Source organism: Corvus kubaryi, unplaced genomic scaffold, assembly GCF_017639235.1.
Source record: "Corvus kubaryi isolate FWS band 111438036 unplaced genomic scaffold, C.kubaryi_AGA036_p1.0 37353, whole genome shotgun sequence".
NCBI classification, from domain to species: Eukaryota; Metazoa; Chordata; class Aves; order Passeriformes; family Corvidae; genus Corvus; species Corvus kubaryi.
The window spans coordinates 3,111,190-3,132,392 of NW_024581115.1; the positions used below are offsets into that span (position 1 = coordinate 3,111,190).

General features: G+C 57.3%; 2 protein-coding genes across 3 annotated transcripts; both read right to left on the bottom strand.

The window, feature by feature from the left end:
• Nucleotides 1-3,039: 3,039 nt before the first annotated feature.
• FDXR (ferredoxin reductase) lies at nt 3,040-12,908 on the bottom strand. Its single transcript, XM_042032487.1, has 12 exons — nt 12,577-12,908; nt 12,395-12,492; nt 11,183-11,278; nt 9,876-9,998; nt 9,241-9,354; nt 8,629-8,730; nt 7,282-7,389; nt 6,985-7,069; nt 6,171-6,364; nt 5,692-5,863; nt 5,116-5,289; nt 3,040-4,435 (listed from the first exon to the last, which is right to left on the bottom strand). Exons 1-12 carry the CDS (start codon nt 12,605-12,607, stop codon nt 4,305-4,307), a joined length of 1,428 nt encoding a protein of 475 aa, XP_041888421.1. The 5' UTR covers nt 12,608-12,908; the 3' UTR covers nt 3,040-4,304.
• A 2,555-nt stretch (nt 12,909-15,463) lies between these two features.
• Nucleotides 15,464-20,850, bottom strand: FADS6 (fatty acid desaturase 6). Of its 2 annotated transcripts, none has more exons than XM_042032489.1 (7): nt 20,674-20,850; nt 20,093-20,445; nt 19,181-19,347; nt 18,745-18,925; nt 17,745-17,932; nt 17,009-17,188; nt 15,464-16,101 (listed from the first exon to the last, which is right to left on the bottom strand). In XM_042032489.1, the coding sequence occupies exons 1-7, from the start codon at nt 20,706-20,708 to the stop codon at nt 15,952-15,954; spliced, it is 1,254 nt and encodes a 417-aa protein (XP_041888423.1). In that variant the 5' UTR covers nt 20,709-20,850; the 3' UTR covers nt 15,464-15,951. The 2 variants fall into 2 exon arrangements, with proteins under 2 accessions (XP_041888423.1, XP_041888422.1); XM_042032488.1 differs by having other exon boundaries at nt 20,093-20,448; nt 20,674-20,846.
• Nucleotides 20,851-21,203: the final 353 nt, after the last annotated feature.

Here is a 21,203-nt window from a genome sequence, read left to right on the forward strand (position 1 = left end):
CCTATCCCTGGACCCACCTGACCCTGTCCTGCTGGGTCTCACTTAAGAAGTAAACATAGGTGTAGATCACCTTCTTCCGCCCTGTGCCACCTTGAGCTGACAGGACCACCCCTCCTTCCCCACCTCCCCTATCTGCTCCATCCCCTAGAGAATTCAGGGCTTCAGTGTTTAAATAATCACACAGAGCTGGCCAGTGTCTTGGATCCCCAGCAGCCATAAAAACAATCAAGGCAGAGAGTGGAGCAAGGAGAAAGGTGGGACAGAAGTCACGAGGATGGTGCTGTGCACGGTGCATGTCTGGCACGGATCCGGCGCAGCTCCGATCTGGCACAGCTCTGCTCTGCTGCCACCATGTCCTACCCTCACAGTAATTAAGGGAGCAAAAATAAACAGGGATGGTTTCATCCCTGCAGGGATAATTCCTCCCCCTGGGGTGCTGTGTGCCTGCAGGGCTGCCCCAGAGGTTGGGGATAAGGCAGACAAAGCTGCTGGAAATGGAAATTTCCCAGGAAGGGAGGAAATCGCTTCCTTCTGGGGCGTAACTAGCCATCACCCGCCAACAACTTTATTTGCCTCTGTCGTATCCCTAAATAACTCCTGGAAACAGCTGCTTGGAAACATCTCCTACACCTCTGCTCCTCTCTTGACCTTGGGAAATGGGCTCATGCAGTCCCAATTTCCAAAGTAATTCATCCCAAGCAGAGGGAAAACATCTGGGCTTACAGCACCTCTACCCGACCCTGCACAACCCTTCAACCACAAGCAGGACTTTGGCGAGTGCAGAACCCTGGCAAGGCTGGATCTGTAAGACTGAGAGTGGAAACCATGAGCCTCTGGTGGGCCTGGAGTCAAGGACATGCTTGGGGTCCTCTGGGAGAAGGGATGATGATGTCCCTGGCGTGAAGTGGCTTCCTGGGCACAGTGGGGTTGGTATCCCGCTCAAACGACCCCGGAGCTTGGTATGCCAACATGTTCTCCACCCCTGCCCAGGGCTGGGGATGGATCTGGAGGAGAAAAGAACATGAGGGATGTGCCCGGGAGAGCAAGCAGCGAGGGTGGGTTGAGGCAGGGGCCGGTGCTGTGCTCAGCCAAGGCGCTGAAGTCAGCACTCTCCGGAGCCATCTGTTCCCGGCGAGGCCCCGGCGCAGACGGACTCGCCCGGGCTCCCGGCAGCGGGTGCCGCAATTCGGTGATTCACGCGGCGAGGGGCCGGCGTAGAGCCGGACACCGCCTCTGCGCCACGCCAGCTCCGGGGATGGGGCTGGGAAATCGTGTATTAGCCACGTTGGGGAAAAGCCTTTTCAACCATTTTTCTGGTCGCGTGAGCTGGCTTTTAAAGAGCAACACACCACCTCAGTGCCAGGCCAGAGATCCAACTCAAGCTGGTTCTTCCCTTATTCCAGAGCGCAGGAAACCTCCTGCTTCGTGGGCTCTAAATACTCGTTGGAAAAGGCCAACTTCAGCAGGCAGTCAACTAGCAAAGCCAGTGAGAGACCTGCACTTGTCTTCTGGGAGTGATTGGAAAACGCAGCATCAACAGGAGCTTCTGGGATGTGTCAGACTGGGATGTGCTACTCCAAGGCAGGAGCCCACGGGCAACGAAGAGCTTGCCTGGACAGTCTTTCAGACAGGGAAACTGAGGCACGGCAGTGCAAAGCAGCAAGAAGAAGTTGCAAAGACCCCAACGAAACCATGGCATCAGCCCACAGTGTGACAAGCTGTGCCCCACAGCCAGCCCGGAGAAGCACACAGACAGCAAGGAGAGCACGGAGCAGGGAGCCATGTCCTGCTCATCCAGGCTATCGCTCACCAGATGCTGACCTCCAGCAGCTTTGTGCAGCCTCATTAAAGCTAAGCTGAGCCATAACTCATCCGAGCGGGGCAATCCACATGCAGAGCTGGCAGCGAAGACTTTCAGGCCTCTTTCCAACAGCAGACGGGTGTCAGTCACAGCATCGCCTTCCCAGCTCCTCACCTGCGTCAGAAAATTGCCTTGGAGCTGCTCCTCTGGCAGCTCGGGAGAGCGGAGGGCGAGGGGACGGCTGCCCAGCGAGGCTGCTCTCTCTCACCTCCGCGGTGGGGACACACCTGGAGCAAACACAAGGTTATTCATGCCTAAAAGCAGAACCCGAATGCGAGCGGGAGCCTGCGAGAGCCCCCCAGGCTGCCCGGAGCCCCGGCGGGCAGCAGGAGCGCTGAGACCCCCCCGGCCCGGGGGTGCCAGGTCACCCCCCTGCCCTCCCTGCCCCTCCGCTCCCCGGTACGGCCTCCCAGCGCCATCTAACGACACGGCGGCCGGGGACAGGGACCTTCCCTTCCCGGTGCTGGATGCATCCCGCTGCCCCCAGGAGGATGGAGAGCAGGGAGCGCGATGGGGAGGCTGGAAAAACCGGGACACGGGGCTGGGGCTTGGGAGCGTAGGCGGCAGAGGAAGGGGAGCTGGAGGTGTTGAATAAGAATTTACACGATTGTAACCATCCTCCCTCTGCCCATGAGGCTCAGTCCCCTGTCCTTCACTGACCTTCATCATCCCATGGTTTTCCCACAGACCAGCATTAACCCCAGGGCCTTGGCCAAGTTCAGGGTTGAGCAAGGTCACTGAGCTCAGCAAGGACAGACACTCCCATTAATCTGTTATCACAGCCCAAAAACCACCCTGAAGCATCCTCAGCTTGGGAACAGCCGTGTGCCAGGCTCAGCGCGAGCACGGTGGCCTTTACCAAGGCTACAAAAGCACCCTGGCATCAACATTCAAGGCGATGTGGAAGAAAACCCTGGGGAGGAGCCGTCTTCTCTCTTCCCCAAACCTTCAGATTTGATGCAGCCACAACAACCCCTTTGCCATCACATTCCTGGCTGGGCTGTCAACCTGAACTGCTGCTCCCCATGATAGGTGCAGCCCCCCTCACCTCCACACCCCCCTTGCCAAAGCTCTGAATCACCTCAGAAACCAGCACTGATGTAATCTCCTGCTCAAGAGTTCAGCATTAGGACTGCATCAGCCGCGAGACATAAGGAGAGCCACATCACACAAGCAGCTGTTCCACAAAAGCTTTATTGCACGTTTGAGTACGAGTTCCCATTATCACATTTCCTGAGTTTCTTAATGAGCTTGCAAATGAGATTTAAATAGGGAGAAGTCAGAGATCTCCCTTCCTTGAGTCGAGACAGAGATGAGGTGGGAGAACAGTGCCCTGTGGGCAAGTCCTCTGCCGTGAGGTGGGTTTACCCTCTGCCTCCATCACAGAGCCACTGCCACCGTCACCATTTCCACAGGCCAGGGAGGAGGGGTTGCAATCCTGCAGTGCTCTGGCGGGGAGCACGGGGGGGTCAGGGACAGCCAGGGAAGGGGCCCCGCTGACGCTGCCCCTGCGCCACGGATAAAGAAGAGATTACAGCTCACGGCTTGTAATCTGGCTTAAAACCTGACACCGTCACTGTAGGCAATCTGGGCTAAGAGAAGCATTTAATAAGCTTCAAAACACACAGGCCAGAAAAATAACCTCACCAGTGAAAGGAAACAAAGAGCTCAAGGCACTGCTTGCACCAGTCAGCACTGGCAGGTACTGATGGACACAGGACCCCTTCTGATCCAGAACAAAGCAATTACATGCTTGTTATCCCAACCTACCCCACAAAACAGAACCCAGGATTTAACTGTGGGAAGCAGAAAGCAAATTAATGCCCTTTTCTGCCTGTGTAGAGCTCACAAATGGAGAGCACCCAGAGCTGCCTTGCCTTGGGATGTTGCAGGAGCTGCAGCACTTAGAGGCTGCTCCGAGGTTAAGGCAGTGGCAGACAAAGAAGCCAGACTCAAGTAGCAGGTCTGTTTTGGCTTCCCTGGAATGGTTTATTTAAAAATACAATCATTATTAAAAGATGCCTGCTCTGGCACAAATGACAAGGCAACAAAGCCATTTGGCTGGTGGCTAAAGGGGAGGCAGCAAGACACAGGGAAGCTTCTCCATGCGACTTGCCACGGGAAAGTGGCTGGCCAGGAGTCCCCCAGGTGCACACACACCTCCCTTCACCTGCAGTACATGATTCATTAATGCTCCAAGGACACGACAAGAATCACCCCCAGGAATGGCAGCTGGCTGCAGGGATGTGGGGCCAGCCAGCAGCCTCAGGTCTTGAGATTTTGGGAACCCAGAGTTCATCATTACCAGAGAGGCCTCAAGTGTCACACACCCCTCTGGAGCCACCACCAGCCCCAGGCACAAGCCCTGGGCTCCCAGGCTCTGCTCATGACCCACTGGTGTTGCCCCAGGATGGAGCAGTGCCACGTTCCCACCACTGCTGCCTTAGTGGCCGATGATCCGCAGCATCTCCGCGGGATCCACGATCTTCTCCCGGGGTTTGCCAGCAGCTTTGCCTCTTGCCACCTCAGCAGCATCAATCTTCTCCCAGTCCGAGAAGGAAACAGGACGGACCCCTGGGGTGATGGTGAGAGACAGGAGAGAGAACTTAACCAGGTGAGAACAAGTTCAGCCTCACCTCCCCGTTGGCAGGGCCCCGATGTGGCAGCAGAGCTGCCCTTTTCCGACACGGTGCCAGAGCTCAGCCTCGCAAAGGAGAAATAATTTCTAACGCCACAAGGAGAGGGATGGCAGGTTCCAGTCGGCTCGGATCAGTCAGACCTTTGTGAGCCGTAACAACTGCAAGCACAAACCACCTCAGGGGACAAAATGCTTCCAGCTCACTGTTAAACCTCAGACAGTTTAAGAGGCAAAACACACACACACTTTAATTGAATGTCTTTAAACACGGCTACAAGAAATTACTCTCCTGGGCATTTTAATCTTTCCCCTAACTTGCTTGGAAGGATTACTAGGAAAACCACTCAAGAGCAATAGCTCACTGTCTCGGCAGCTGACAGTGACATTTTACCCAAGGTCTGTGCTGCTTTTAATGGCCCTTCCCAGAAAGTGGTCATTAACCTTAGCAATGACACAGATATTTGAGAAAATTCAAGTCCTGTTCTCCCTGGGTTTTGGAACATCGAAACAGCAGCAAAATCCATTCCCATGGTTCAGACTCTGCTCCCTCACAGATCCAGGAGGAGTCTGGCTGCATTGAACCCTCCTGCTGGCTGCTACCAAGCCTTGCACTGACCTCGGCTGCGCAGGATGCTCTCCACGACCCCAAAGCCTTCTCTGGAGGGGGATATATCCAGCACACCTCGCTGGAGATCCTCCAGCACAGACTGGGCAGTGTCAAAGCTGTCGTTCATGGTGGTGATGATCACGCCCGTGGGTCCTCTCTTCACCCACCCGCTGCAGTACAGACCTGCAGGGGCACATGGAGCAGCCAGGCTGGGGTCAGCACATGCCCTCAGACCCTTCTGGCTGCAAGTCCTTGCCCTGCTCCCCACCTTGGTGGTGTGAACAGACCCTTAGACAGTGCTGTGGCAGGAATCTGTGTGCCTGCAGATCAGCCCTAAGCAGCTGTGTGGGCTGTGTCACTTCAGTTAACAGCATCCAGTAAAACCCCCCTGTGTTAAACCAGACAACCCTAAAAAGAGATGGAGAGTGGCCAGCTCTTAACCCCTGATGGAGGCAGCATTTCCCCAGCTTCCACCCTCTAAGGTGTGCAATATCCATCCCCTTGGTGAATGAACTTCCCACCCCAAAGCCCCCAACCCACCCGCTGTGCTCAGCATGTCCCATGCAAATCCCTGTGGATACAGACCTGGGACACCCTCCACTCTGCCCGAGCTGTTGGGGATGACCCCATGCTGGCTGTCAAAGGGCACAGCCGGGTCCAGTGGCAGGCTCCGGTAGCCGATGCTGCTGAGCACCAGCCCACACTCCAGCTCCTCCACATCTCCAGTGGGAATGGCTTTGGCAGAGTCACCCGAGCCCTGAGAGAGGGAGGAAAAGGCTGCTGACCACCCCAGTCACCACTGCAGAGCAGCAACCCCCTCCAGTCCCCTTTGGCATCTTTGACCCCTGGGTATTTGCTAAAAGCAGCATCAGGGAAGAAGCTCCCTGTGGAAAAACTCCTGGTGGTACCAGAAGCTCTTGTTGGTACCAGATCCCCTGAGAGCCTGCCAGAGGCCACTCCAGCCACACAGGGAACACAGAGCTGTCCTTGGAGAGATTCCCAAGGGATGCAACAGTGTTCTGCTCCATCCCAGCTTCCCAGGGCCACACCAGCCCCCCTGGTACCTCCAGGCGGGTCAGGGCCATGCGGACGCCCCTCGCCCTCCTCCCATCAGCACTGGGCAGAATTTCCTGGGGGCTGCGCTGGAACTTCAGCCCCCACGCCCGAGGGGCTGCTGCCCCTTCCTGCACCTCCACTGGCTTATCCAGGGCTGTTTTGATCATCAGCTCAGTCAGTCGCTTCCTGGGCCTGGGAGCATCTAGGAAAAGAGAGAAATCATCGCAACAGGAATCAGCAAAAGCCCCTCGGGACACAGCACGGGGCCAAGGCTGCGTCAGGGCAGTGTCAGTATGTGAGTCTGTCATGTTGGTGGGAGTCTGACACCTTTGAGATGACAAACTGCAAGGCAAAGTGACCAGGGGACCTCCTGAGGCTTGAGGCCAGTGGGACACACAAATCAAAGTCTGCAATTTCCTGTCTTGCTGGTGCTTGGAGGCAGCAGCCTGTGGAGAAGAGCAGGTCTCTGGACACCCTTGAACTCAGTGTTTTCTTTTTAGGTTTACAGGAAACTCTTAAATCAACAGCCTTGGGATCTCCCCTGCAAGGTTCCCTCAGCCCTCCTGAGTCTCCTGCCCTCATCACTCAGGTTGTAAGCACTGAGTGGCTGCACAAACAGAGATACACAATGTTCCCTTGTCTTGGTGCCTCCTGGCACTCTGAGGACGTGACACACCATGGTCACTGAGCCTGCACGAGCCAGGCATTAAGCAGAGGACAAGAAATTCTCTGATGTGCACTCTGAGCACCTCCAGATTGCTCCTAGATGCTCGCCTACCAAGGTGATTCCCTGTCTGGAGGAGCATGGCACACTTCCCTCACCTTTAACAGCATTTTCGAGGCCTGTGAAGTCGGCAGGGTCCAGGACAGCTCTGGCACCAGGCAGGTTTATCATCTCCCGCAGCTCCTGGGAATTGTGGGCAGGAAAATGTTACCTCCAGCAGAGAGGACATCCAACAGCCCCAGAGCCCCTCCCTCAGCAGTCCAGGCTAGGAGCCAGGAAATGGGTGCAGGAAGGAGGATGCCTGGGATCCACACTCACCCTCAAACCACCTCTCCCCACCAGGGACGAGCAGTTTGGGGCTCAACTTTGGGAAACAGCAGCACCTCCAGCCTCACCTTGATGGTGAAAGCGACTTGGAGAGGTCCCCTCCTCCCAACCAGCCAGACACGCTTCACCTTGCTGCAGGCAAGAGCTGCCAGGGACCTGTCAGTGATGTCTGTCTTCTGCAAAACAGAGACAGCAGAGTGGGACGAGGGCAGATCTGGAGGGAGCTGGGGGGAAGGCACAGCCTCTGAAGGTGAAAAATCAGCAGAAAAGCTGGCTGTGCATGCAGAGAGCCCGGGGAGGACGGGAAACAACTCATCTCCCTTTGCACAGAGCTATTTGCACAGCTGGTCCCTCATCACTGAATGTTCCTTCTGAGGCCATAATGCACCAGAGGTAACGAGCCAGCACTCCCTGACTGCCTCAGGGGATCCACCCAGCAGGTTCACCTTGGGGCTAACAGAGCAAAGCCCTCCAGTGAGCTCCATTCTGAGGTGCCTGCAGATGCTGTTAGGTGACTTCCCAGCTCAGGATATACAGGCTCTGCCTGAAACCAGCTGCAACCCACAGCTCAAATCACCACCTGCCTGCCCCAGGCAGCTCCAGCACAAGCACGGCCAGGCCTCAACCTGGCACTGGCACCTCACAGAAATCCTGTGCTCTGTTTCAGTCATGTGTGTTTATCTAGATTGCACGATCTTTTCCAGAGAAAACAAGATGGGAGGGACACCAGGTAACCAGGATAAACCATTCCTGCCCACCCTGGCACTCATTCCAGTGCCATGTCTTTTGCAGCACAGCTCCCAGCTGGCTTTAGTCACTGGTTGGCAGAGCCTCCAAGTTTGGGGTTTTTTTTTAAATTAATTTAGATATTAATACAGGAAGTTGTTGCACAGCTGTAACAAACCTCGTGGCATTTCTCCCAGAGGGAGAGCCTTTGCTGCCAACATCTGGGGCAGCAGCTGGTGCACACCAGCTCCCAGCTGTCTGTAGGGATGAGGTGCCCCAGTCTGCCCAGTGCCACCAGCTGAAACCAGACTGCTGCCCTCAGCTCCAGTAGGAAAAGATAAACCCCAGCAGAAGTTTCCAGTTTGGTGGCAGAAGAGGGAAAGCGGCTCCTCTTTTGCTTCTCATGGGAAAGCAAGGGATGATGCTCGATTTCCAACTTTTTGGATGCCAGAAGAGCAATCCAGAGGGTTCTGCAGCATCACCCAAGGCATGGCCACAGCCTTGGATCACTCCCTACAGACTGTGAATCCATGGGTGCACCCGAGAGGCAGCAGCCTTCCCTGGGGAAAGATCCCAAAGGCAGGGGAGTCTGTCTTTGACCAGGAGACGGGTGGGAGCCAGCAGCCACCCAGCAGGGAGGGAATCTGGGGCCTGGGCTGCCCTCATGGTGCAGAGGACCCATCACTCACCCTGAGGAGCTGCAGTGGAGACAGGAGGATCCGGGCAATGTCCAGTGCCACGTTGCCATGACCCAGAATCAGCGCCGTCTCACAGCTCAGGTCAGGCTTTAGCTGTGGGGAGACCCAGCTGTGACTGAATCCACATGGCCTCCATGATGTCCAGCCCTTTAGACCCGCTCCTACCACTCAAATTCCCTTCCACGCTGCTTTGCCTCAGAAAGAGGTGATGCAGATGGGGAAACTCCACACGAGCCTCCTCCCCAAGCAGACACAGCAACAGAGCCGCCCCAGGCACCCCACACGATCCCTCTTCCCAGCTTGCCTGCTCTCCTGGGAGCAGGAGCTGTTTTGGCCAAAAAGCCTCCTCAGGAAGCAGAGCATCACCCCTACAGGTTCCCATCTGGCCCTGCCAAAATGTGCTGCCAACGTGCAGAGCCAGCTAATCCGCTCTCACTGATGTGCAAATTGTTCACATTTCTACCATCTAAGAAGGATTTAACATGGCTCCTGCTAATCTTTTCCAATTGCAGGCCTTTCAGGACTTAATCTGGAGATGAATGCCTGTGTTGGGATGGGAAGAAGGATGGGAGGAAGGGCAGGGAAGCACAGGGCCGTACTCACGTCCCGGTTCTCGGGCAGCCCGTTGTACCAGCCCACGAAGGCTCGGGCTGAGTAAACACCAGGGAGGTTCTCCCCTGGGATCCCCAGGACCCGGCTGTCTTCAGCACCATAACTCTGAGGAGGGAGCAGACAGTCAGAGATGTCACCATGTGCAGGGTTGGACACCAAAACACAAATCTCCCCTTCCAGCTGCTGCCAGGGTCGCTGCATGGCTGTGATATCCCATGCCAAGGGCTGGGATACTCAATGGAAGGGCTAAACACAGCCCAAGCAGAGGGGCTTCATCCACCTCATCATCCTGGGCTCCAGAGCCAAATTTGACGTCCTTGGTCCAAGGCAGAGCATGACAAGCTGAGGACTGAGCAGCAAGGACAAATGCATGGCAGGCTGAAATAAGCACTGGCCAGCACAGGGAGAGGTTTCAGAGACCTGCACTCAATGCCAAGCTCCAGCACACACTCCCCCTGCAAGGACTTCGGACAATCCCCAAGCTGTCCCAAGGCTGGAAAGAGTTTCCCATGATAACAGGGCACCCAGAAACACCTCACCCAAACACTCTTCCCAAGATCCTAGTGGGGAGTAACCCTGCAGACCTTTCCCAGGACCCCTGGGGCACCAAGGTGGTGGGTACCCACCAGCACCACGGCGTGGTAGGCCTGCTGCAGCTCCGGCACCATCACGTCCCTCCCCACGGTGACGTTCCCGTAGTAGGCGCAGCGCTCCGAGCGCGCCGTCTGCGTGAAGGTGTTGATCACGTTCTGCAGAGAGCACAGACCTGGAGTTATGTCCCACAGCCAGGGACAAGGCCTACTGCCAGCAGGAGATCCCTGTCCCCATCCCCTCCAGCCTTGAGATGCTTCACCGTCTCATCCCAGTCAAGCTATTCTGAGACTCTTATCTACCAACAGCCAGAGATAACTCACAGGGAAGATAAGCACAGCTGTGACTCTCCACCACCCTTTGTGAAAGAAAAATCCGTATTTTGCACCCACCTGAGGAGGACAAGACCTTACCAGTACATTCAGCCCCTCAAAATAAACCCCTCTGCAGGGGAGAACTTCCCAAAAATGAGGTGTGCAGCCCACCCGACTGCCTCTGTCAGCATCTCATCTCAGCCCTTCCTGAAAGCCTCGAGAGAGGATGCAGGCCAGGATGGCATCCAGACCTTTTTCTGAGTGATCAGGGCTACACAGCAAAACCACCACTCCCATCCCTGCAGCTCCAGATGGACTCAGCCTGGGGACAGGACAGGACAGGACAGATACCACTGTAACAGCTGGGGCAGCATCTGCAGTATGTCCATTCCTCCTCTCTCAGCACAAAGGGATCCAGGCATTTTGGTCTTATGATCTCCAGGGATTGAGGAAATTGCTGCAAGATATTGCTGTGTCTGGATCTCCTGTGTCCTACCCTTCCAACCTCCTCCACTCCAGCTCAGATACAGCAGATACCCCTGGGTACAACTCACTGCCAGGCAAAGGAAAATGGTCGGGAAATCTTTGGCTTAGCTTTTCCTTGCCCAGGAGAGCACCTACAGCCCAACTCCACGGCCCCCATGAGGAGTTCTGTGTGTTCCCAGAATGGGTACTGACTGAGGGGCAAACGGCAGCAGCAATGAGCAGGTGAGATCTTGCTGGTACAAAGTGCCCAGGGACAAAGAAACCCATCCATGCTCCTCGGCCTTGCTCTGGGCCAGGCTGACCAGCACCAGGAGCAGCACCTCCCATCACAAGCCCCTGGTTCTGACCCGCTGTCCAGAGCCCTAATACCAGGTGTTCCATGTCACCTGTCCGTGGCATGGACAAGGAGGAGATCTGGACCTCTCTGGTGTGACAGCTCCAGGTCACAGAGAGCCTGACGCACCAGGAAGGACAGTGACCACCTCAGCTGCACCCACCACTGTCACCACATTCACAGGCAAGGGCAGGGAGCCAGCACCAACCTTCACCTCGGGGTGGTCTGGGGCCACCCCAAAACGGACGAGCCCGAAGGGAACAGGCAGCTTCTCATAGATGTCCACCAGGGCCCCGCCATGGTGCTGTGGGAGAAGAAAGTCACAGTCAGGGGATGAGGACAGAAAGGTCACAGGAGCCTAGCAACAGTCATCTGCCACTGGGGGAAATGCAGGGCAGGAGGGGGGGCTGCAGCAAGTAAGAAACAGCCTCACCCAGAGTTTTCCATGAGCAGGATGATGCTGCACCTGTTACTGCCAGCTCAGACCACAAGGTCTAGCACAGAGCAACCCCCAACTACCATCAAGTCCACCTTGTGGGGCTCCATGTCCCTACCCAGTCCTGAGCTCCTTTTCCACACTAACCTGGTGGGATCCAATACCCGGGGGGCTGATCAGAGAGCCCCCAGGCCAGCTGGGAAGCTCCCAGTGCAGCACCCTGGGTGCTGGGGGGCCTGCCAGACATCTCCCAGTCCCCAGTAGAGAAGCCCATGCCCTGAGTTGAGTCACCTCAGGGTCAGAGCTGTAGACAGATGTTTGGCTTCAAGGCTTTTGTTATCTTGTATTTTGAGTCAGCCTCTTCCCAAGATTAAGCAGCCCTGAAATTCGTCCCTGAGGCTTAGTAACAGCTATTTTCCAACATATTCCAGAGACAACACAGCACGGTTTAATGATGGGGTTAAGCTGCTGTATCTCTGGAGGGTGCCAGCAGCCCAGTTCTGTGTTCAGGTCTCATTTCCCAACAGACCTGACTGCCTGGAGCACTGAAGTTTGCAGACACAAGGTAAAGCACCACCCATGTGCCTTAATTCTGGTGGGGAAGGAGGAGGGAGGAGAGCAGGTCCTACACACCCACTTTTAACACACAGGTAATGTCATTCCTGCTGGGTGACAACAGCTCTGAGAGAGGCAGATTCCTGCTGATTACTTGATTCTAGAAAAATCACCTGGAATGAACTCGCAGCAACCAACCTAAATCCTGAATGGACGGGCCAGGCACAGGGCAGGGATGAAAGCAGCGCTACCTACCCCAACCAAAGAGGCCCAGGAGGACCTTGTGGCGTCTGGGCTGTCCCAAGCAGCCCCACAACAACACAGACCCGGCTGGAGCAGGGCCAGGAGCCCACTAAGCCACCCCACAACCTGCCGAGAGCCAGGCAGCACAGAGATGCCTCCCTCGGTGCCCAGGTCCCATCCCGGTACCTTGAGGATGTGCTGAGCCGTGTAGAAGCCGGCGGGGCCGCTGCCCACCACGCAGACCCGAGGCGCCGCGGCAGGCGAGGACAGCCACCGCCGCAGACCTGCAGGGCACAAGGACAGGCAGGGCGTGAAGCCACAGGAGCGGCCAGGGCCGGCACAGCCCCTCCCTGCAGCCCGGCACGCACCCGGCGGGGCTCGTCCCCTCGCGCCGGCCATGGCCGCAGCGGAGCACAGAGCGGCCGGGGTTGATGCACCGCACCCGGGCAGGCGGAAACACCCCTAGGCCAGGGGCCTTGGCGCTTACGGCCGGGCCGGGGCCGGCGGTACCGGGGTGCCCGGAGGGGTGTCAGCTGCTCCAGAGCGCCAGAACCGAGACCCCCGACCCCGCGCACCGGGGTCCCCGTGCGTCTCAGTCCCCCCTGGGCTGGCGCACGGGCCTGCGGGGCGCGGTTCTCGCAGCCCCCCGGGCCCACAGCCCCGGCTGCCCCGCTTATCCCGGTTATCCGGGCCCGCTCTCCCCTCGCACATGCGGCCCCCCCAGGCCCGGTTCCGCCGCCGCCGGGCCCCGCCCCCGCCCGTCCGGCCCCGCCCCCTCCTCTCCGCCGACCAATCGTGAGGCCGGACAGCGCCTTGCTTAGCATAACCCCGCCCCCCGCCGCCGCCTGGCCCCGCCCCCGCCCCGACAGTTAATGGCGGCTCGCCGTTTCCATTGAGGCTGACCGGAAACGAGGCGATACCATAGAGAGCGGGGAAGGAGCGGCCGGGTGGCGGCCGTTCGCACCGCCGCTCTTTATGGTGAGCCGTCCGCGGTACCCGGTGCGCTCTCGCAGCGTCGTCATCGCTGATGCTGCTAATTGCTTGCGCCCCTTTATCACCCAAAAAAGCGACCAGCTGCCGAGGTCAACCGAGGGAAAAAGAAGTTCAGAGTGATTTTAACCATGCGCTGCACAGCCGCCCTGCTCTTACCAGGAGAAACTCACAGCATCCTTCGATAGAGGGTCAAACATTAACGCCAGAGAGAGTGGAAAAATGACAGAGCTCCTGGCCCAGCGTCCCCATGGTCTCTGCCTTATTTCCTCCTTAATCCCCATCACTCAGCTCATTTCAAATGCTGGCGCTCACACCTCCCATGCAGGAGCACCACATCCCATCTTGGTTCAGCCTCTGCACAACACACCAGCCAGAAATATCAGCTCAGCGGGCCCAGCAGACGTTTAAAAGTTGGCCAGATGCCAGAGCACACAGGCGAGTGCTTCACGGGCCTTTTTAAATGCAATTAAGACCATGAGGAGTTTACAGCCAGGAGCCGGTTGTAATACAGGTCATAAAACCCACACGCTCTCTCCTGGTCCTGGAAATGAGTTGATGGCTTTCTGCAAAGACACGCTGAGAACGGCAGCTGGCTCTGTGCCTCCCTCTGCAGCTGCTCCTTCAGGGGGGTTGTAGTGAGGACCAGGAATTCCGACGGCTCCAACCCCTCATCCTCAGGTCAGCACAGCAATCATCGACCCCCTGCCCAGAGAGGCAAGGCTGAAGGCTCCAAGTATCACCATAGAGGTCATCCACGAACGCTTAAATTTGGAGGGTTCCAATCACAGGAGTCAGAATCCTCCTTTTTCCCAGAATTCTCCCTTTCCCCCATTAACTTCTGTATCCAGCAGTTCTGGCAGGGAATAATGCACCTGTTTCCCAAGTCACAGGCCGTCCCCCGCTGGCTGAAGGACCTGCAAACGCTCGCCTTTAGATGGCACTGCGTTAAACAACACCCATGAAATCCGGCTGGGAAAAGGGCTGTTGCTCCCACCAGTGCTTGGCACAATTTGGGGCTGATCTCTTTGCAGCAGGAGAGGGCAAAAGAGCATCTTGTGCCCTCAAACGGGAACACGTGAGGTTGAGATTACCCTGCCTGAACAAAAAGCACCTCTAATGACCCTCACCCCCTCACTGGAGCTGGGAATGCTGCTAATTCATCACATTTATCTTAATTTTTCTCTGATGCTCAACTGAGAGATGAATCAGGGAGGCAGTTCTGGGGAGGGTCTTTGACCCCCGGGACCATTCAGGCCATTTAGTTTGGTCAAACCCCTCCAGCTGCTCCCCTACCTACAGACCCAGCCTAACCCATGCTCAAAGGATGGGAATTTGCCCTTTGGATGTTTCATAATGTCCTGGATCGATGACCCACATGGGCCTGGAGAGAGGTGGCAATGCCACCAGATCAGTGCATCAGCATTCCCTGGGCACCAGCCCAGGATAAATCAATAATTCAACATTTCTGATGCCAAAGGGGTCACACTGGATGGACCCAGGGCCACTTCTCCTTGTCCTGAGTCTGGATCGTCTACACAGGAATGCCATGGTCATCCCAGCTCCAGCCTCACATCACAGGGACACTTCCACAGTGCATCTGAGGATGTTCCTGGTCTTGGTGGAGGAGAAGCGGGGTAAAGCACCATGGACTGCCTGCTGCAACAATCACCCTGCCATGGGCCAGGACCGGGCAGAGCCTCCCTGTGCCTTGGGACACATCTGTTTGTACAGCCTTATAAATCCACACTGTGGGACTGTGGGGGTCCAGCCCTGATGGGAGGAGAGCTCAAATCAGGGAATAAAACCCCAGGCTCAGAGCAAAGCCACGCTGATCCCAGTTTGGCCATCTGCCCTTTCTGCTGCCAGCTCCCCACCGTGACACTGGGGTGGACTTTGTCATCGGTCTTGTGGGTCAGGGACAGCAGAGGACCCTGGTAAAGCCAGACACAGCTTCCCAGAGGAGGTTGGAACTGGCCACAGGAGCATCCTGGCCCCTGGCAGCAGCACAGGGGGCAAAGTTAACCCTCGTAAACAGGGAAAATCTCCCAAGCCCTGGACACCTGCCTGCCTCTGGCAGATGATTGCCCTGATAAATCCTTGCCACAGCAATGACCAGGTCTGGGGTCACCTCTGGGACCCCAGTGCAGACACCACCCTTGGGGTGAGGGTCTTTCCCCCAGTCCTACCCTGGGTACCACAGGATACCAGTAAGACTTCCACCAGCAACAAAACCCAACGATAAAGGAAATCCACCCCGAAGTGTTAAGGCTGAATTTGCCAAATCTCTGTTCCTAGAAGCGACTGATTTAGCCCAAAGTCAGGCAAAGCACAAGCAGCAGTGACACAATCCCCTCCCCACCATCCACCCCTCCCCTGAGACCCCGACCACACAGCTGCAGCTCCATCCTACAGATCCTGGTGCTTCTCAGTTCTGGATGTCCTGGATGTGGCGCCGTATCCCCCACGGATGGGGGAGGTTTCCTCTCCCCAGGTGTGAAAGCAGAGTGAATAAAACTAAGCCCTGGCTGGGAATAACTGTGGGGGGACCCCGATTTTTCCGTCCCTGGTGTTGCACCATGTGGCTCTCCCCCTGCAGTGGCTCCGTGCACCATTTTCTAGCCAAAAGCAAAACTTCAGGGAGGGCTGTTTCCTACGCCACGGCTTCGTGGAGGTGTTGGTCCTGTTAAAACCATCCCTGCTGCATGTCCCTGTGGGAAACAGCCCCCCGAGTGCTGTGGCCCCCACGGTCCTCACTGGATGCCCACCAGCTCCGTTATGGGGGGAGCATGGACCATCAGCTCCTCGTATCTCTGGAGGAAGAGCCGGAGCCTGGAGCTGTAGGTGTCCTCGTTGTAGGGCAGCTTCTTCTGCTTCAGGTACTGGGAGACGATGGGTTTGATCTGCAAAGGCAAAGGCAGCGTCACCTCTGTGCAGGACGCCCTGGTGTTTGTACACGGTGCCTGAAACGTGCCCAGAAAACCCATCCCCGATCCCCAAAGCTAGGCTGGAGCAGGCAGCACCAGCTGTAATATCTTTGCTGTGAACATTAAGAGGAAGGTAGTTTCCAGCTGCAGCATCACAGGGAGTTCACCCTGGCAAAACGCCTTTGTAGGGCTCTGAATTAGGAGAGATGCCCTAATGAGGCTTCTAATGAGAGCCAGCCACGAATGCTCATCGTTCACACCCATTGTTATCCCCACGTGCCCACACAGCCAGCTCGGTGATGGGACTGGGAAGTTCCCACAGACTTAATTACCCCCTTCCCTGCAACACCCCTTTGGGGGAGGTAGGTTCTGCCAGCCCTGTGAGCTTGAGCAAAGGGCACTGAAAATAAGGGCACAGCATTAAGTGAATGGCGATCCTGTGCTGAAGGGCAGTGTGTGGACCTGCCTTGGGATCCCCTCCAGCCAGGGCAGTGCTCAGAGCCCACGTTTTAAACACACCCCACACCTCAGAGCAGCGAGAGCATGACCAAAGTGATAGGAGGTTTGCTTGGATGTTGTCTGAACCAAAAACTGCACAGTGCTGGGGATGCTTTCCCAATGGAATAACTGGGAGGATCCTGGACTGCAGAAAGGCTGTTGCAGGCTGGAACTGCGACCAGGAGAAGGGGCAGGGAGCAGAAACCCAGGAGAAACAGGAATGGGATAGCAGGAGGTGGGTTACGGGCTGTGGCAAAGCAGCGAGTGCTTTCCAACACGGGAAGGAGCAGCACAGACAGGTCTGGCAGTGGGGACCGGAGGTGGTGGATGTCTCATCCCCATGTCACCTCCCAGCACTCTCAGCCACCCTGTGGGGTCGTCTCACCTTCAGGCACATGTTGTCAGAGAGGCTGGGGAAGAGGTGATGCTCCACGTGGCAGCTGATGAGCGAGTGGCCGAAGGACCAGTCAAGGAGGGCGTTGCGGGGCAGGTTGAGGACACCCAGGCTCATGAGGTGGATCCGCTTGGGTTTGCGGTCGGCCGCGAACATGGGGAGGCCGATGTGCTGTGGGAGAGGCAGGGTGGGCACCTTGTGGCATCTGTCACCTCCCCAGTCTCTTCCCAGCAGAGCCAATGGCAGCTCTGTCTGTGTGTGGGCATGAAGAGCCACATTTTGGGGTCTCTCTGCCAGCCCCAGAGCTGGGTTGGTCCCTAAAGTCACTCCATCTTGTGTTTGTCTGTCCATGGAGCCACCAAGGAGCTCCCAGGCTCTGTTCCCCCAACTCATCCACACTTAGAGCCACCAGCCTCTCCCCATCCCAGGGCCTGTAACACCACCTGAAACCCACATCAGCCCTCCCAATCCTGCCAGCCACTGCAGAGGACATCATCCTCACACCCTTTGCACTCATCTGCCCTGACATTTTCCAAGGACCACCACTTTCCACCCAGCACCACCAGCCTGATCCTCCCAGTGACAACATCAGCACAAGGCAGGTGACCCACTCGCCTTAAGGTGACACAAGCTCCAGCCATCAGCATCAGGGCTTTGCCACCAGCCCTGGGTGGTGGCTGGCCTGTCTCCAGCACTGTTGGGATATCTTGAAGCTTCAGGTCTCTACCTGGAATATGTTGACATGGATGTAGGGATGGGCCAGGAGGGAGCGGGTGAGCAGCATGCAGAGCAGGGCGGACCACGGTGACTGGAAGCCTGAGATGTGGAGCAGGAGCCAGTAGTGGCAGTAAAACCCCAGAAACATGCAGCAGAGGGTCCGGAGAGCTGCTTTCCACTCCACATTCCTCAATAAATCTGCACAAGGAAGAGGAGGCAGCACATGGGAGAGGTGTTGTTTCCTTACCACCACTGCTGCTCCAGCAGCCAGGCTGCCCAGTGTGCCAATAGCCCCACAGCCCAGCCCAGCCCATGAACTCACTTTCCCCATCCTCCAGGTTGGCCCAAACTCTATAGAACTGCTGGGGTTTGGGTCTGAGAGCCTCCCCAGAGCAGCAGATCCAGCCGTGCATCATCACTCAGGGGACTCAGATGCATCTTCATTTCTTACAATTTGCCAAGTCATTGTCCGTGCATTTGGCACTGCCCAGGGCTGGGTCATGCAGCCTGGAGGGCTTTGCTTCCCCAGCCTCTTACTGCTCTCTGGGCTCTTCTCCCTGATTGTTTTCTGGCACCATCACCTTTCCTGCCCAAGCTCTTTATGTCTGGCCCCTGCCCCCCACACCTCCACCCCATACACAGCCATCAAACACGCTGTGTGATGCTCTGATCAACCTGAGACCCACTTGTGACACCCATTATGGCCACAGATCTGAGTTAAAGGAGAATGGATTTGGGGTGCTTCAGGCTCATGATGGCTTTTGCCAGAGATTTCGACATTCAACAGAGGAAATGGTGAAGGGTTTTCTCAGCATCAGCAGAAAGTAGATGCAGCACATGGGGTCCCCAGGGCAAGTGCAGCATCTCCTGCCTTTCCTGCAGCCCAGTGTCCCTCCAGGGGCTGGTGTAGTTAATGTGATGCCTCCAAACAAAGCAGGACCCTTGGGTGGGGTGGGCAGTACAAGCTCCCTGCACCCAGCACCCTGTCCCCAGGTGCCTGGGACACGTACCAAATGCAACCAGAGGGGTTAGGATGGGCACTGCGAGAGGCGCGATGAACATGTAAACGTAGCGGTTCAGGAAAGGAAGTTTCCAGGTGCTGGAGTCCCCCAGGCCGATGACGTTGGTGTAGCCGTGGTGGATCTTCACATGGTTGTAGGTGGCCTGCTCAACTGTGAAAGATGAGCAGAGCTGGGAGGGAAGAGAGAGAAGTTGTGGTGCCAGGGTTGGGCACTGCCTGGCTTGGGCTTGTGTGGGAGGAACCCAGGGAGATGCTCTGGAACCATAACGAAGCACCATGGGGAGATGCTCTGCACCCCACAGACCCCAAACCAGTCTGGAAATGGACTTTTAAGAGTTAAGCATTAGAAACCATTCCCACCATTCCAAACATTCCCCACCACAGCAAGGAGCTGATGGGGTGTTTTTGGGGGCTGCCTCACTCACCTCAATGAAGAAGATAGCCCACACTTTGCCCCAGGACTTGGACTCAGTCAAGGCATTGTGGCTGGCCAGGTGGCTGCCCTTGACGGTGAGGGTGTGATGCACCACGCCAAGGGTGAGGACACCCACCAAGAAAGGGATGGCCTGGGCTGACCGCAGGCACAAGAATCCTGTGGAGAAACCAGCTGGGCAGGAGCTCGGCCATGCACGTCCTGCAGCCCTCTGAGCCAGGCTGGAGGTGTTGCTACACCCAAACACGCCAGCCACGGCTCTAAACCTGTTCTTCAGCCATAGTTACAGGTATTTAAACCACAGAAGTCAGAGTCTGCCTCCTCATCACCCTCATGACTGGGCCAGTCACACTCACCCTTGTGCTGAAGGTTTGGCCACTTCCAGCCTTGATGGCAACAGGTGCTGCAGGTGCCCGATCCCACCCCACAGCTCTGGGATGTGGGATCCACCTGCTGTCATGACCCTGCCAGGATTTCAGCATCCCCAGGAGTTCAAAAGCAAGGGAAGGTCCCAGCTTTCCAGCCAGAGACCCATGCCCAACCGTTTTCCCCTGCACCCACCACAGCCAGGGCCATTGCCACCAAAACCACCACGGTTTCCCTGTCCCATGGTGGGACACATCACTCCCCGTCCTGCCCTGTGTACATCTGCCTGGGCACCATCCCCTCAGCCCAGGCTGTACCCCAGATACCACTGTCCCCACACCCCAGGCTGTCCCCCGGGTGTCATTGTCACCCGCTGTGGGGTCAGGGTGCACCAAGTCACGGGGTGAAGGAGTTACTGTGGCTTTGCTACAACCTCAATAGGTGCCAACAGGCTCCCAGCACAAAGCAGTCACGAGGAGGCAGTGGGACCCCTGGGGACTCCCCTGGCTGTGGTTTGGGGGGCACTGAGCCCGGTTACCTGCTGGGAGCAGGAGGAAGCTGCAGGCAAGGATGCTGATGTCCACACCGTGCCGTTCCCACCAGCTGCTGCTCTTCACCACCTTCTGCACCAGCTCCGAGAGCTCGGTCATCAGGGCTTCCTCGGGCTGCCCTGCTCGCTCTGGGGCTCCCCCGGGGGTCACGTCCCCGTCACCCAGTGCTGGCCCCCACTCCCAGCCCTCTGCCATCACCTCTGTCCTGCTGCCACCAGGTGCTGTCGTGCCGCGGAGCGAGGGGTCCCCCATCCCCCTGAGCCGGGGGGTACCGCCGACCTCACCGTTGACCTGCCGTCCCCTCGGCCTCGCCGGGTCCCCATCCTCCAGCGGCATCTCCCTGCTGAGCAGAGGCCACGCAGGGTGTCACCCCCAGACGATCAACCCCAGCACCCCGACCCACCGCGGACGGGCTTCCCGGCTCCTGCTGCCGCCGAAGGACACGGGAAGGGCAGGGATGGAAAAAAAAACAAACAATCCAAGGAGGACGCAGCCAGCGGAGACGGCCGGAGGAGCCACCCATCCTCCCACCACACGGACACCCCGGCCACCACAGCCCCCTACTCACGCCAGCCCTGGCTCGGTGGCTCCTGCGCTGGCCATCCCAGGGTGGCCGGGCAGCCCGTGCGGCTCCGCGCACCAGGGCAGCTGCGATTTGGAGAAGGGAGGAGCGGGGGAGGACTGGGGGAGGGCGAATGCAGATTAGCGATGGCAATAATCCGCCTTGGTGGCCCATTTCGGGGAGCAGCCGTGGCAGCGGGGCCGCGGGGAGGACGCTCGGCGAGACAGGGAAGCGACGGCAGCAGAGGAGGGAAGGAGTGGAAAAAAGATGGAGAGAGGCTGGAAATGCTGGAGGCGAAGAAGCCAAGCGCCAGGAATAGCCCTGAGAAACCCAAGCGGAGCACAGAGGACAGGGATAGGGTTTCGCTTCTGCCAGGGAGAGGGAGCAAACGTTGTCTGTCCCACGAGGGAGCCGTTTTGGGGAGAAAACCGACCTTTTCCACAGCAAGGAGCAGGCTGCGGGAAGGAGGGGCTGCCTGTGCCCGCCTGCCCAAACTGCTGCTGCTGAGAGCCGCCCAGCACCCTCCGCTCTGCCGG